Source organism: Vipera berus, assembly GCF_964194415.1.
Source record: "Vipera berus genome assembly, chromosome: 6".
Lineage (NCBI taxonomy): Eukaryota > Metazoa > Chordata > Lepidosauria > Squamata > Viperidae > Vipera > Vipera berus.
In genome coordinates, this window is record NC_138208.1 from 1,706,521 (window position 1) to 1,724,169 (window position 17,649).

Consider the following 17,649-nt stretch of genomic DNA (forward strand, 5'->3'; position numbering starts at 1 on the left):
CAAAGCAGGACTGAAGCAATCCAATGGGAGGCCTGACAGCTGCTGTCACATGATTCCCCTCCTTGTCCCTATGGAGCAGAACTTCTCAAGACCTTGAAGCTTCTGACAGGGTGGAAAATAGGACCTATAGGAGTGCTGGTAAGGTCAGGTCAAGACTCCAAAGACTTGAAAGGAGAGCAGGGTGGAACAGCTTGCCTTCAGACATTGTGGGCGCTTCATCCCTGAGGTTTTTAAGAAGAGATGGGACAGCCACATGTCTGGAATGGTACAGGGACTCCTGCTTGAGCAGGGGGCTGGACTAGAAGACCTCCAAGGTCCCTTCCAGCTCTATTCTTATCTGAATTCGCTTTGCTCTGGAGTAGACCAGACTTTTGAGCCAAGGAAAAAATGCAGGGCAGTTGACTTTGAATGGGGCTTGGCCTCTGGGTTGTATAACTTACCATCTGGAAATAAGCCACGGCTGGAAATAAGCCTCCATACATTATACTTCCACAATTAGCTGCCGAAAACTCTTTGGACCAGTTTTGTGGACTCTGACTTGGTTTGTACCTGACTTTGCTTTTGTTTATGCCTTTTGGCTCTCTGACTTGTATGCTTTGGCTTGACTGAAGTCCTGGCCTGTGCTTCAAACACGTTTCTCCTTAACCCTCTGCCACCTTCTTGTATTTCAGAAGAAGCGTTGGCCACTTCACATTCTTGGTTGCCTCCCTGCCCAGCACAGATTATTTTGAAAGCCTGGAGGTGGTTTTTTTTTCCCCCTGGGGGCAGAAAGATGGTCCACCACCAGGCACTCGGGAGCAGTAGATGTCAACCATGATCACAAGCCTCCACCTGGATTCAAAAGGTCCTCAGCAGGGCTTTTGCTAAACTCTGGTTTATCAAATTTATTTATTTATTTATTTATTTAATTTTTATACCGCCCTTCTCCCAAAGGACTCAGGGCGGTGTACAGGGCAATACAATAAAAATACAATATAAAAAAGTTAAAAAAAAATTAAATACTGCAGCCCAAATCCAATAAATTAGTACAATAATATTTAAAATACCCCTAAACCCATCAGACCAGGCCGGCTTGTTCAAATAAATATGTTTTTAGATCACGTCGGAAGGAGCAAAGGTCAGGAGCCGTCCGGAGCTTGACCGGTAAACGGTTCCAAAGGTCTGGCACGCCCACAGAGAACGCCCTCCCCCTGGGGGCCGCCAGTCGACACTCTCTGACCGGTGGCACCCTGAGGAGGCCCTCTCTGTGGGAGCGCACTGGACGAAGGGAAGTTGATGCCGGCCGCAGGTGCTCCCGTAAGTAACCCGGACCCATGCCATTTAGGGCTTTATAGGTCATAACCAGCACCTTGAATCTTACCCGGAGGGCAACCGGAAGCCAATGCAGCTCACGGAGTAGAGGTGTTACATGGGAGTATCGGGAAGCCCCCCCCACCACTCGCACGGCTGCATTCTGCACCAGCTGGAGCCTCCGAGTAGTCCTCAAGGGCAGCCCCATGTAGAGAGCGTTGCAGTAGTCCAAACGGGAGGTCATGAGTGCATGAGTGACTGTGCGCAAGGCATCCCGGTCTAGATAGGGCCACAACTGACGCACCAGGCGAACCTGGGCGAAGGCCCCCCTAGTCACAGCTCCTATATGATCATCCAAGGAGAGCTGTGAATCTAGGAGGACACCCAAGTTGCGAGCCCACCGTTGCCTACAGCAGGCTAAATGTAACAGTTGCCTGCAGCATACTAGGCCACAAATCACGGGTGAGAAAACAAAACAGCCGCTTCCACACAGATCCAAACTTAGATTCCAGGGCTGTCTATTTCAGGCCAATTTGCACCACCCTTAAAGTTTTTTAATGGGATAGTTTTGAAAATTTCATAATGGGTACATTTGTAGAGTGCTTGGTGTTCTCTGAGCTGATAGATAGATAGAGAGAGAGAGAGAGAGAGAGAGAGAGAGAGAGAGAGAGATAATAATAGATATAGATAGATTGATGATGGATGTAGATAGATGATAGATGATAGATGATATAGCAATAGCAGATAGATAGATAGATTATAGCAATAACATAGATAGATAGATAGCAATAGCATAGATAGATATAGCAATAACATAGAGATAGATAGATAGATAGATAGATAGATAGATAGAAATAGCATATATATATATATAGATAGATAGCAATAGCATAGATAGATAGATAGATAGATAGATAGATAGATAGATAGATAGATAGATAGATAGATAGATAGATAGATAGATATAGCCAGATAATAATAGCTCTAACCAAAAAAACAGGGATGTATCTCAAAGGTTGAGCTTGGCCCCTACAGGAAAGAGGCACGCCCAGCAGTGGCCATTCCTTCTGAGGGTCCAGAGACATCCAGTGTCCAGCAATGAATGCCAGCCCCAGATGGTCACTATCCCTACCATTCCCTAGCTGCATCTCCATCCATCAAGCTTTCATCAACCTCAAGCCGCTTGGAATGGGCTGGTCCTTTTCATGAGTAATCCACCTCCTTCCTTTAAGGACAGCTGACTTGAGTGAGGAAACAGGTCAAAAATGTGGGCATCGACCCCAGGAATAAAGTTGTCCATTTGAAAAAAAAAATAGCATGAAATGTTTTTCGGATGATCACGGTAATTTCGCTTCTTGTGTTTCATGCCTCAGCCTTCCATCCTTCCGAGGTTGGTAAAATGAGGAACCTAATTGTTGGGGGTGCTCAATATGCTGACTCTGTAAACCACTTAGAGAGGGCTGTAAAGCACTGTCAAGCGGTATACAAGTGCCATTGATAAGTGGGAAGGAAGGAAGGAAGGAAGGAAGGAAGGAAGGAAGGAAGGAAGGAAGGAAGGAAGGAAAGAAAGGAAGGAAGGAAGGAAGGAAGGAAGGAATAGGGAGGGAAGGAAGGAAGGAAGGAATAGGGAGGGAAGTGAAGTGTAAGTGAAGCCCCCTCCCTGTTTGACGTACATCACACGATGATTCATCGATAGGGCTGCCCTCTCCTTTGGCACATGCGCGCATGGATGCTCAGCGCCTCTCCTTAAATTCACCCATAAAAATCCAAGTAGGAACTCCGAGGGTCACGGGAGGGCTCCCAAGTCAGTCCACATCTGGGGGGAAAGAGTTGCAGACAGGCGTTGTGTACGTTGTGAACTGGCAAACTCTTTAAAAAAAGCAGTCTGCCATCAAAGCTGCACTCACACAATCCCGGCCCTTACAAAAGGGCCCCTTGAATTTTAAAGGTTTTGCTGCAAAAGCTTAGGACAATCCATTGTCAGAAGACCTGGGTTTTCTAAATAATGCTGCCTTAGCAATTTTCCTTCCTGCATTGTAGCAGCATTAGCGTTGACACCCCGACATTCTCGGGAAGGTTGCGGTAAAAACAAACAAACAAAAAAACCCCACTGCACTTTCTGCTCATCGGCTTATCGTTTGGGGCTTCATCTCCGAACCCTGAACCAGTTCACCCTCTTCTTGTGGAACTTCTGAGATTATTGGCTTTCTTCTTCTATTATTCTTAGGGCTTCTGCTCTCATTATTGGTGCGAGAGATTCAGCCTGATTGAAGCCATGGTTAGGGAAAGAAAGAACTGCTAAACTTCGATGCCAAAGGGAGCCATAGCAAAATGTTAGGTAAAGGTAAAGGTTCCCCCGCACATGCGTGCTAGTCGTTTCCAACTCTAGGGGCCAGTGCTCATCTCCGTTTCAAAGCCGAAGAGCCAGCGCTTGTCCGAGGACGTCTCCGTGGTCATGTGGCCGGCATGACTAGACGCCAAAGGCGCACGGAATGCTGTTACCTTCCCACCGTAGCGGTCCCTATTTTTCTACTTGCATTTTTACGTGCTTTCGAACTGCTAGGTTGGCAGAAGCTGGGACGAGTAACAGGCGCTCACTCTGCTACGTGGCACTCGGGATTCAACCCGCCAAACTGCCGACCTTCTGATCGACAAGCTCAGCGTCCTAACCCACTGAGCCACCGCGTCCCTTAGCAAAATGTTGCTGGAGGGTAAAAAAAAAAAAAGAAGGAATTAACTGGGAACATTTGCCAGTCAGCATAAAGAAACGTGTCAGAAATATTATATTAAGCAACGGGCGGGGGAAAAAAAAAGGGAATCAAACCGTTTCTGAAATCTAGCAGATTTTTAAGTGGGTTTGTTAATTTAGTGTAGGTTAATAGCTGGAGTGAGGCTGCCTAGGAAAATACATTTTGAGAAATAATTTTCCATTTGTCCATCGTGTAATTGGAGACTTATCACATTATTATAATGATTTGGAGAACCACCTGAAACTCCATCCAGATTTTTTTTTAAAATATCAAAATAAAGCTGTCACTCTTCACAGCTGTAGAAAAATAACACTGGGAATAAAACAGTGTTATTTGGTTAATAAATATCCCTGAATTATTCCTTTGGATTTTCTCCCCTTAATTTCTTCTGGGTGCTCAAAACCCAGCAAATCTCCCTGAATTCAAGATGATGGTTGCAACCAAAGGCATTTTGCTTCTAATATTCCCTTTTTTTTTTTTTGGAGCATCGCCCAAAGCACCATTAGATGGCCGAAACCCAAAATGCCCCACTTCTTGGCTTTCTTTGGCTAAAAAAAACCCAGAGACCCATCTCATTCTGCTTTTAGATTATTTTGGACGGTTCTCTGGATACAGTATGAGCTGGGCTAAATCCATCAGCTGATTCTGCATAGAACATGGATTTAAAGGCAGCCACATACCTGAAAGACCTTAACATTTTGGCAAAAACATTCTCGGGCACGCTCTTAAACAGCAGTGGGCCTTATTCAAGATGACAATGAGGGTGTTTACCGCAAGGAAGTTGAGGGTTTGGTGAACTGGTGTAAGAAAAACAGCCTCGTTTTAAACGTTGGGAAAACCAAAGAGATCATTGTCGATTTTAGAAAAGGCAGGCACTGTCACACACCATCTGTGCATTAATGATTCCCATGTGGAGGTGGTTAGCAGCATCAAATTCGGGGTGTGCAGCTAACGAGTAGGCTCAACAGCGAGACCCTAGTGAAGTGGGCGCAGCAGCACCTGCATTTTCTGCGTCGCATGAGAAAAGCACATCTTCCTTCCCCTGTCCTGACCACTTTCTACAGAGGGACGATCGAGAGCATCCTGTCATACAGCATCGCAGTCTGGTTTGGAAGCATCCCTGCTTCGGACAGGAAGGCGGTGCAGAGAGTGGTGAGGACAGCAGAAAAGAACATTGGCACTTCCCTCCCTCCCATCCAGGACGTGGCACGGAAGCGTTGCCTGAGCAGGGTCCGCAAGATTGTCTGGGACTTGACACATGCTCTTCACCACCTGTTTGCCTTGTTACCTCCTGGGAGGAGGGGGGGCCTCGTGGTATCTGTAGCAGAACATCCAGATTCACTCACAGTTTGTTCCATGCAGTATTAACCTGGTGAACTCTCAAGCTTCCCCTTTCCACTATGTATCCAGGATAGTTCCCACATGCTTTATGTGGCTGGTAGTTAGCTTTAGTTTGAAAAGATTCTGTCTATAGGTCAGGAATGATAAAGAAATCTGCATTAGAATCACAATGTGCCCTTCATGGTTTTGGGAGCTGACACCTTGCCAGGCTTGATGGGGAGGGGTCTTTCACCTTGATGGTTGCTTTATTAATATAATGTTGCTTCCCTGCTGATTTGGTGGTGGCTGCTGGAGATGGTTTCACACTGTTTGTTTATTGATTTGTATCCAACCTTTATTATCTTTACAAATAACTCCAAACAAACCTAACCAACAGGCCTACCGAGCAAGCACCATTGAGACGATCCGATCGCTTAATGCAAAACTTTATTTTGGCACGAATGAAACAAAAGTAGCACTGGCTATATATATAGTTAAAATATAGAATTTTCTCTGCCCCTATTAGTGCAGGTCATGTGGTCCAATTGAGAGTCAAGCTACTGTTATGAGAAAGTGTCTCTGTGTGTTTGCAAACATCTGCTGAAACGTCCTTGGTTCACACGGGCTGCCTTCTTGTTGTCTGGAGCCTGCATTCCATTACCCCCTCCCCTCTAGTGTGTTGGCAGGCTGAGAAGCAATAATACACAACACTTCGAGCTTGACAATAGGTTCTTCATCCTAAAGATGCTTCATGGTGCTCATCAAGTTTCTACCCTTGCTCCATTCCTTCCAATCCCACAGGTTCCTTCCTACATGGCCATTGACAATCCTACTAGATTACTCAAAGGTACATAAAATAATTGAAAAAAAGCAATGCCCCCTATGCAAACTGCAGATAATTGCCTTGAATATTTCTTGAATGAAGTTGTGTCTGCAATGAAGCGAATGCCTATTATTTATTTCCCTTCGCTGTTGCTGTATATAAAAGATACATAAATCTAGCTACAAATTCTTCCTCCACTAGAGATGGTGCTAGAATGATTAAAGCACAGATACTGTACCAATCTTTTCTACTGAGATGTAAAAAGGCATTTTTTTTCTTTTTCTTCAAAAATAAAATACCTGTAATTTCCAAGTCCGCAACCAGATGGATGGAGGTCTATGGAAAAAGACTAGACGTTGCCTTCTCACTGAGGCATGTGGCTAATTCATAACAGTTCATTTACTTTGATGGCTCCTTTCTGCACGTCAACTAATCTATGAAAGGCATTTGGTTGTACAGATTTTTCAGATTCATCTATGAATGAATGATCTGCTATTAAGCGGAGGAATGAACCAGACCATTTTGGCAGAGGGCCACAAAAGGTTCATTGCAAATTATGAAAGGTTATTCAGTGACATAATTACTCGTGAAAAGCAAACCAATCTTAAAGCTTTCTAGTCAATCCCTTGCAATACTTCTCTGCAGTTGATCAGGACAAGAGTATTTGGTGGGAATATCTCCAAAGGTCATCCTGTGGGATTATCATCTTCCATCCTAACCCTTAAACATCAGCACAAGTTGTTTAGCAGATAAGCTGTGATGGCAGGACTTCCTGGAGGAGAATGTTTGAAAAATATCACATGAGGGCATGTTTATGGTTATGAGGAAATGGCAGGGGCACTATCAAATACAAGGAGCTGGAATGTGACCATGAGCTGCTCAAGGTTATTTCTTTATTGCTGCATGCCTATTTACAAGAATCTCACCAGACTGACTGCATTCTCTCGTTGTGTGTGTTCGTGTATGTATAAAGTTTTATTAGCTTATAGTATACGATACAAAGAAACTACAAAAGCAAATAGCGGTAAAGATGGGGAAGGGAAAAGGGAATAGAGAAGCGAGGTAGGGAAGAGGGGGAAAAAAGGCATTGACTTCCAACTTCCTTTGGTGCAGCAAAGGAAAGTATCAACTTCAGACCTTTTACAAAATTGTCAAGGTAATGATTTAATATCTAACCAGCTTATGTAATGTACGATGTATGATGTAATGATGGGAATGACTCAGCAGGGTCTGTGTCCCTTTAAGAGCCAGCTGGGTCTGTTTCTCCTTAAGAGCCTTTGTATAAAAGGAAGGCCCTGCTACTGTGTTCTCTCTCTTCCGTTTCCTGTTGTAACTGCTGTGTGTTGGATCCTGCAGGATTAACACGTGCATGTATATTGTTCCTGGTATATGATATTGTAGATAGTGTAAGATAAACCACCATTTAATATAGACCACTGTTTACTGTGTTTATCTCTGGTTTATCTCAGCGTAATAAGACTGCATACTCTGACAAAAATAATATTTATTTTATTTTTTTTATTTTATTAAATTTATATACCGCCCTTTCCCGAAGGACTCAGGGTGGTTTACAGAGCATTTAAAACAACCAGTACAAAAGTTAAAAACAAATTAAAAAAAGATTAAATCATCCCTAAAATTAAAAACCCCAGTTAAAAATTCTCAGCCTGGGCCGGAGAGCTCAAAGAGCCAGGTCTTCAGGTCCCGGCGAAATGTGCGAAGGTCGGGGGCAGTCCTAAGCTCCACGGGCAGCTGGTTCCAGACGGCAGGCGCACCCACAGAGAAGGCCCTATCCCTGGGTGTCGTCCGCCGACAGTCTTTTATCGGCGGCACCCTGAGAAGACCCTCCCTGTGGGAGCGCACTGGACGAAGGGAGCTTGATGCCGGCAGCAGGTGTTCCCTCAGATATCCCGGACCCAAGCCATTCAGGGCTTTATAGGTCATCACCAGCACCTTGAATCTCACCCGGAGGGCAACCGGAAGCCAATGCACCTCGCGGAGTAGAGGTGTTACATCGGAGTATCGGGAAACCCCCATCACAACTCGCGCGGCCGCATTCTGCACCAGCTGAAGCCTCCGAGTGGTCCTCAAGGGCAGCCCCATGTAGAGAGCGTTGCAGTAGTCTAGACGGGAGGTCACGAGCGCATGAGTGACTGTACGTAGGGCATCCCGGTCCAGGTCGCAACTGGCGCACCAGGCGAACCTGGGCAAAAGCCCCCCTGGTCACGGCTCCTATATGATCTTCAAAATTGAGCTGTGAATCCAGGAGGACGCCCAAGTTGCGAGCCCTATCAACGGGGGGTAACACCTCACCCCCCCATCGTTAAAGGTGGAATAATCTGGTTAGCCCAATATAAGCTAGCCATTTCGATAACATCAAATCTATCTAATTGGTAAAACCCAAAATCAAAATTTCATTTTTCCCCCCAACCTTAAACACAAAGTCTAGAAATGGTTTCCATTTGGCAGTAAAAGTGTTCGTATTCCTATACTGACTGCATTCTCTTTGGAACAGCTGGATAAGATTTCAGGGATTCTGGGGGAGGAAAGCTCTTGGTCGCTTGCTACTGTGCAAGAACTCTTAAGCTCAAACCCCCCCCTCCTTCACACCTTCCCCCATTCTAGCTGGAGATTCCATCACAGGCACCCAGACAAAATGGCTGCCATGTGGGAGGCTATTTGCAAGAGCACTCCCCTATTTAAAGGAGCAAAAAATGAAATAACTACTAAATTGTGCAAACGTACAGCGTTCCAATTAACTGCAATAAAACGCTGGCATTTCAAACAGTTTTAAGAGCATCTTTTATTTCAGTCTTAAACAGCATAACACATTTTAAGAAATCGCTTTTTGGAAAAAAGCAAAAAAAGAAACGTGATGAGGCATTTCCTTGAAAATCAATTTGATCTGATGCTTTTTGTACAACAAAATAAACCCATGTATTGAGCAAAAACATTTCTTTGTTTTTACTTTGAAAACTGATTCTGTATGTTGTGCCTGTATGTGGTCAATCATTCTGTCTTTTGGGGGGGGGCTAGGAGGAGAACTACTCTCCTGCCTTGCAAAAAGTTATTGCTTTTTCACCAGAGTGTCAGGCCTAAAGGATCAAGAACAATATATGGTTTACTTCTGAGTTCTTTCATTACCTTACAAGTTATCTTACAAGGAACGTTTGCTGGAATTGGGTATGTCTGGTTTAATGAAGAGAAGGACGAGGGGGGACAGGATAGTAGTCTTCCAGTATCTCAGGGGCTGCCCCAAAGAAGAGGGAGTCAAGCTATTCTCCAAAGCACCTGAAGGCAGGACAAGAAGCAACGGATGGAAACTCACCAAGGAGAGAAGCAACCTAGAACTAAGGAGGAATTTCCTGACAGTGAGAACAATTAACCAGTGGAACCACCTGCCTCCAGAAGCGGTGAATGCTCCAACACTGGACGTTTTTAAGAAGAGACTGGGCCGCCATTTGTCTGAAATGGTATATGGTCTCCTGCCTGGGCAGGGGGTTGGGCTAGATGACCTCCAAGGTCCCTTCCAACATTATTATTATTATTATTATTATTATTATTATTATTATTATTATTATTATTATTATTATTATTATTATTATTATTATTATTATTATCATCCATTATTATTATTATTATTATTATTATTATTATTATTATTATTATTATTATTATTATTATTATTATTATTATCTGGACCGGGATGCCTTGCGCACAGTCACTCATGCACTCGTGACCTCCCGTTTGGACTACTGCAACGCTCTCTACATGGGGCTGCCCTTGAGGACTACTCGGAGGCTCCAGCTGGTGCAGAATGCGGCCGCGCGAGTGGTGGTGGGGGTTTCCCGATACTCCCATGTAACACCTCTACTCCGCGAGCTGCATTGGCTTCCAGTTGCCCTCCGGGTAAGATTCAAGGTGCTGGTAATGACCTATAAAGCCCTAAATGGCATGGGTCCGGGTTACGTACGGGAGCACCTGCAGCCGGCATCAACTTCCCTTCGTCCAGTGCGCTCCCACAGAGAGGGCCTCCTTAGGGTGCCGTCAGTCAAAGAGTGTCGACTGGCGGCCCCCAGGGGGAGGGCGTTCTCTGTGGGCGCGCCAGACCTTTGGAACCGTTTACCGGTGGAGCTTCGGACGGCTCCCAACCTTCGCTCCTTCCGACGTGACCTAAAAACATATTTATTTGAACAAGCCGGCCTGGTCTGATGGGTTTAGGGGTATTTTAATGTTATTGTATTAACTTATTGAATTGGGCTGTAATATTTAATATTTTTTTAACTTTTATATATTATATTTTATTGTATTGCCCTGTACACCGCCCTGAGTCCTTCGGGAGGAGGGCGGTATAGAAATTAAATAATAATAATAATAATATTAATTATTATTATTATTATTATTATTATTATTATTATTATTATTATTATTATTATTATTATTATTATTATCTACTTACTTACTTAGAATCAAAGCTGGAAAGTTCTGTATTAGGTTCCTATGGATGGTGTCAGCCCAATATCTTTATATATTCCAGCAAAACCAGATTAAAGGGTTTGAAGCAAACAGTTGAATCCAAAATGTTAATGAAAGACTCTTGACTGTGTTCCAAACAACTTGGGGGGGGTTGTTCAAAGATTGTCATTATGTGTTTTTCTATTATGTATAATTATGAATGAAACCAAAGGTTAAAGACCTTCTAGAATCTTTGAAATTGTTTGAGAATCCCCAAGAAACTGGTTTATGACTTCTGAGATCCCTCAGTTGTGGGAATACAGTAGCAAAAAGATGATTTAAAAAAAAGAGAGAGAGAGAGAGAAGGAAAAAGACATTTTCCACAATATTTTCATTTAACTACCTTGCAGTTCTCCCTGAGAAACTTGAAACTCGCTATCATGCAACCTGCCAAATTTTGGTGATGGGGAATAGGGAACCCTGGGTGTTAAAAGTCCACACATCTTAAAGTTGCTGAGGTGGATCTAGAGATGATTTGAAGTCTCTCTTTTGCAATAACAGCTGCTGGATATAGCAGCCTCGGGTTTGGTTTAGCTTTTAATGTTTGGAACCAGACGCAATTAAGCCAATATGTTACATTAGACCTTGCGCATTACCCAACTCCTTGTGCATTCACATGTTATGAGTTTAAATAAAGAATTCCTTGCATTTTGCTTCATGTTTGCTTTTTCTCTCTCCTGACAGCTGGATCAAGTGATCCGTCAGCGAAGCCTTTCCAGCCTGGAATTGTTCCTCTCTTGTGCTCAGAAGCAGCTGAGCTGTTTGCTGCAAGAAGAAGTCACAGTTGCAGAGACAGCAGGAAAAAATCCATAACCTCGATCAATTCTCTCAAAGACCCGGGAGAGTAGATGGAGAGCTAGGATCAATCAGCCGGTCACTTTTCTGTTTTGATTAGATGTTCAGAATCGTACTGCAGTCCTTGTAAACCTAATGGTTGTGTGAAATCTTGTCAACAGCTCCCACATCATTTTAACAAGAAATGCCGTCATTGGCAAATCTCAGTAAAACAACTTATTCCCAGCAACAGAGTAGGTACATTTGTCATTTACAAACCTAAAGCTTAGGGTTATATAATGTTGCACGGAAGGCCGCATTGCTTTTATTATGGATGTCCTACTTAGCTGGCATTGATCAAGTGGAATAAAATAATTGTTAATGCCAGGAATAAAAGGAGAGCATCAGCTCTCATCCAAATTGAAAACGCTAATTGAAGACGTTTGAATAACAACTGGAATTGAGACGCCTTATTACGTATTTGCATCTGTTCCAAAAATGGCCTGTTGCATTCTCCGTGTTTGTGTCTTTTCGTGAAAAACAAAACAAAACATACGGCTTCTCAGTTTCATAATTCGTCTTAAGAGTCCCTCCAAGCTGGGAAACCCGGATATGCTCAATTATTAGTTCTCTTGTTCTTACAAACATTAAGTTAAGGTTATCACCTTAACTCATGCAAGGAAATAACAATAATTTGAAAGCAGCAACAGGTTTGGGAAATTGTTTAGTAGCTGTAAAGCAAGGTGTGTGGACTTCAACTCCCAGAATTCATGCCCAGAATTCATTCACTCCCAGAACCCATGCTGTCTGCGGAATTCTGGGAGTTGAAGTCCACGTATCTGAAAGTAAAGCCTGCTCTAAAGTACGGTATGGTCTGTAAGGACAATAGTGTCCCTTAGATCAGAGGTCACCAACCTTTTCATGTTGGCAGCCTGGAGGGAGAGGGACCAGCTGGGAAATTTGCGTGCGCAAAAAGAGGGCCACATGGACCCACACGGTGCTAGCGGCCCCATTTGGGCAGGTGCCAGCCGCTGCCACTAGCCCCACACGCATGCACAAACAGGTCCGCAACCCGGTGGCCCGGTGGCCAGTAAGCCACGTGGCCCATAGGTTGGGGACCCCTGCCTTAGATTATAAAATCAGTTCCATGAAACTTTTTCTGATTTCTAATGACATGGTGATTGTTTGGGGGTTTGGAGAAGATGTTGAATGTTTTAAGCCAGGGGTCCTCAACCTTGGCAACTTTAAGACTGGCTGAGGAATTCTGGGAGTTGAAGTCCACAAGTCTTAAAGTTGCCAAGGTCGAGGACCCCTGTTTTAAGCTTTTTATTCTGGGGAGAAATTTAACGATTGGGGTGACTTTTGGGCACACTCCAGTATACATTCTTAATTTGGGCTGTTCCACACAGTAAAAGACATGGCTAAGAATTGCCCACGTTGTGGTAAAATTCTAGTGACAGCGTCTCCCAAGGGCATCGGAGCCATAGAGAGCAAGTTGGCCCCTGCCTGGCAATGACGCAACAAACTTACAGAAATGGAACAGTCTCTGAAATTTCCACAGCTTTTTGCAGATGTGTAGTAATGAGGAGATAGTAGTAATGTAATTATTCACTTTGGGGTATAAATTTTAATTTTTTCCCCTGCCGTTCGCAATACACTCCATGTTAATGATTTACAGGGTGAAATAATTGACCAACCTATTGCTTTTATGCTTGTTACTGTGAAAATCATTCTTTACCAAATAATCCCGTGTTCAGTATATTTCTTCAGGGAGTCTTTTTGAAGGTATGTATGAAGTGTGTTTGTGTGTGTGTGTGCGTTTTCTTCTCTGCACTCTGAACTCCCACCTGCCAAGTTCACTTTGTGCTAGAGCAGGCTACGTTGGGTGAACAAGAGCTATTGTACAGCTGTCAGAAAGAGTCCTGTCTTGCAGGTCCACCCAAGAATCTCCCATAAATGAGTGAACAGTTGCAATAAGATGATGGAACCACAACGTCTTGTGCAGGATCCTTTCTTGACCTTGATGGTGCCATCGAATTTCACAGTGCTTCTAATATCAACATATTTGGGTTGAGGTTGTTCAATAAAGAGCAGTTCAGGACTTTATTTCAGGTCTATACCGGGTTTTCTGTGAAATGGGTTTGGTAACAGGAAGAGTTGAAAAGAAAATCCCTGCCTTTAGAAACCTGCAGGGGCTGTAGATATTATGGTGCTTTGCTTCATCCTTGACCCAACATCTTCAGACTTTACATGGCCTTTGCTGGTCAGCAGGCTCCTGAACCTGGCCACCTCTCTATAGTCAAAATGAATGACTCCAGGTATACAGGTCCATAAGACCCACGGTAGCGCAGTGGTTAGAGTGCAGCATTGCAGGCTGACTCTGCCTACTGCCAGGAGTTCGATCTTCACCCGGTCAAGGTTGACTAGCTTTCCATCGACTCAGCCTTTTACCGACATCGGTAAAAAGAAGCACCCAGATTGTTGGAGACTGACTCTGTATGCTGACTCTGTAAACCACGTAGACAATGCTGTAAGGCACTGTGGAACAATATATAAGACCTAGTACTATGATGTAGCTGCTTAAAGGATGAAGAATATTGCTTTCTTTTTTTTCCCCGGAACTCATCTTTTGGAAATTTACATCTTTCTTAACCTGATTGACATTTTTTTCCTGTTCCTCCAAGATGTAACATTCTACATAAGATAAGACGGGTTTGTGATGGTTTCTCCCCTCTGGAGACGAGGATCTGCAAGGTGGATCAAAATTTCGAATTATGGATTTTCCAGCCAGATTTATCCCTGTTTCTACACGCTTTGATTGTATGGACACTGATGTATTCGCGAACATTTTGACTTTCCCCTCGAAATAATCCTGTTTGGATTTAGTTCCAGATTAATTGGCCAGAAACCTAAGATTCATTTGTTGAACACAAGCATCCAAATAGTCACAATTCATCCACTGACTTGACATTATTACGTTTGGTTGCACAATCAGTCAGATGTTTAGATAAGAAGAAGAAGAAACATGCAGGACAGATAAATGTTTTGCACTGGTACATACTGTGCGTGCAAATTGCAGTTGTGATCTACATTTCCTCTTTGTTGCTTCCTAGGGGGGAAAAAATGCAGAGGCCCATAAAACTGTGTCTTAAAAAATAGCAAGTGTTATGGGTAGTTTCGAACATCTTTTATAAGGAATCCAAAATTTGATTTGAAGCTGCGTTTAGAAAATAAAATTTTGTGGTTTTTACCTCTCTTGAAGCCATATTTATTTTACAGGGAGTGTTTCTACATTCATGACATTGTTTTGAGGGGAATAACTTTCTGCAATAACAGAAGCCACCTTTTTCTTTTTTTTTTCTGCCTTGCAAACTGTCTCTAAAGAAATAGATATTTTAATACGTGCCATTTTGGGATTTATTTATTTTTTTCATCTGTAATTCTGCACATTTCCAACTTCCTTATAAACCCAGCATTTTTTCCATTTTTTCCATTGTGCTTTGTGATTAACGAGGCACAGGAATGTCGAAGCATAAATAGTTGGGCTATTCTATCTCCCCCCCCCCACCCCGTCATATTTTAACTGCCAATTTGACAGTTGGCTCTAAGAAAGGTAACAACTGCAGCAGCAACAAAATTGTGGGGTGAATTTGTCTTCATGACCACACGCAACTCTAGCACTGCGCACAAAATACATACGGAAAATTCTCGCTAACATCTCGCTGAGTTGGAGCATGGACTTGACCTTGCAAAAATATACTAAAGGCTCATCTTTAGAGAAATGCAGAGACGCCCCCATTGGAAGATCACCTCTCAAAATTGCAAAAGGACTACAATCGAAAGAAGTATGCAAAGTACAGATAGCAGTGCCAGACAGTTTTACACAGGGAAGACACGATGGTGAGGTTTCCAGTTTTAGTTCCTTGATGTTTGTGGGTTCACACTGAATCGGCCCTCCATTTTGAGTACAGCCTTGCAAATTATGATCTGAACTGAACATATCCAGTTCAACCTCCCCACTACATTGTTGCTTCCCTCATCAGCCTCCCCTTATTGTTAGAGGATTTCCAGGAAGCAGTTGTGTCCTGCATGTTCAGTTGCCTCCTGAAAAAGCAACTTTGGGACCACCATGACCTGGATGACGGAGAACCTCCATAGAGTTTGGATGAGAAGTGATACTGAGAGACGGAAAAGTTACAGCAGATTATACAGTATATGCTAAGGAGAGAAGCAATCTGGAACTAAGGAGAAACTTCCTGACAGTGAGGACAATTAACCAGTGGAACAACCTGCCTCCAGAAGTGGTGGATGCTCCAACACTGGAGGTTTTTAAGAAGAGACTGGACAGCCATTTGCCTGAAATGGGATGGGGTCTCCTGCCTGAGCAGGGGGCTGGACTAGATGACCTCCAAGGTCCCTTTCAACTCTATTATTCTTCCTTCCTTCCTTCCTTCCTCCTTCCCTCCCTTCTCCAACACTGTGTAAGTCTTTAAGAAGAGACTGGACAGCCCTTTGTCTGAAATGGTACTTATAGGGTTTCCTGCCTAAGTAGGGGTTTGGATTAGATGACCTCCAAGGTACCTTCCAACATCATCATCATCATCATCATCATCATCATCATCATCATCATCATCATCATCATTATTATTGTTATTATCTATCTCTCCCTACGTCTATCGCTATTATCTAGCTATATCTCCCTATCTATCTGTCTATATCTATTATCTATCTCTATCTATCTATCTAACCCGCCTCCAGAAGCGGTGAATGCTCCAACACTGTGTAAGTTTTTAAGAAGAGACTGGACAGCCATTTGCTGAAATGGTGTAGGGTTTCCTGCCTGAGCAGGGGGTTGGACCAGATGACCTCCAAGGTCCCTTCCAACTAGTATTATTGCTGTTGTTATTATTATTATTTTATTTAAACTTCAGAAAAAAAGAGAGTCCTGGCAGACAATGTGTGAGGCGCGAATCCTATTTAGGATTGTCCATTGCTGGTGTGGTAGTTCAAAGCCTGGCACCTTTTTCATGAAGTCATTTTTATGTTAATCAGAATACAGCTAGAAGGGAACTTGGAGGTCATCTAGTCCAACCCCCTGCTCGAGCAGGTGACTCTGTACCATTTCAGACAAGTGGCTGTCCAGTCTCTTCTTAAAAACTTCCAGTGTTGGAGCATTCACAACATCTGGAGGCAGGCAGTTCCACTGGTTAATTGTCCTCACTGTTAGGGAGTTTCTCCCTAATTCTAGATTGATTCTCTTCTTGATTAGTTTCCATCCGTTGCTTCTTGTCTTGCCTTCTGGTGCTATGGAAAATAAGTTGACCCCCTCTTTTTCTGTGACAGCCCCTCAAATACTGGAAGACTGCTATCATGTCCCCCCTCGTCCTTCTTTTCTCTAGACTGGCCATTCCCAAATCCCGCAGCCGTTCTTCCTACGTTTTAGTCTCCAGGCCTTGGATTATCTTAGTTGCTCTTCTCTGAATTTTTCCCAGACTCTCAACATCTTTTTTGTGATATGGTGACCAAAACTGGCCGCAGTATTCCAGGTGTGGTCTCACTAGGGTTATATAAAGTGGTACTAATACTTTGTGTGATCTTGATTCTATGCCTCTGTTTATACAACCCAGGATTGTATTAGCTTTTTTGGCTGCTGCTGCACACGGCTGGCTCATGGTCAAGTGATCATCCACTAGGACTCCAAGGTCCCTCTCACAGTGGCTGTTTTAGAGTTAGATTTTGCCTAATCTGTACTTGTACTTTTGGTTTTTCCTGCCTAGGTGTGAAACCTTGCTTTTCTCCACGTTAAATTATGCCTTCCTATGACTGGGTGATCAGCAACCCATTTGGTTTTCCTTTGGGAACCAGTGATAAAGTTATCAAATTCATAGGATTCAATGCTTCCCAGGTCCACAGCCCCCCACGGCAAACCTTTGGAAAAGTGTCTTTAATACAGATACCGAGTCCAATTGCACACAGCTAAGTTCACCCAAACGTTTGGGCAAGTCTGATTCAAGAGAGAATCAGGATAATAAAGCAATTTTGAAGACAGTAAACGCATGGGGGAGAAAGCAGGCTTTCCAATTGCGGTATTAAAAAGATAATTTAAAAAACACAAAAAACCACCCGACACGTTGAAATGTTATTTCTGTCAATGTTTGGTCATTATTACATCGTTGT

General features: G+C 43.4%; 1 protein-coding gene across 5 annotated transcripts in view; it reads left to right on the plus strand.

Moving 5' to 3' along the window:
* Window positions 1–15,251, plus strand: part of CCDC91 (coiled-coil domain containing 91) — a 98,829-nt gene extending 83,578 nt beyond the window's left edge. For 2 of the 5 annotated variants that reach the window (XM_081331331.1, XM_081331330.1), the window contains exon 13: window positions 11,383–13,392. In XM_081331331.1, coding sequence (XP_081187457.1) covers window positions 11,383–11,511 — 129 coding nt within the window. In that variant the 3' untranslated portion in view covers window positions 11,512–13,392. The other 3 variants (XR_014026947.1, XR_014026948.1, XR_014026949.1) reach the window with 3 other exon arrangements.
* The last annotated feature ends 2,398 nt before the right edge of the window (window positions 15,252–17,649 follow it).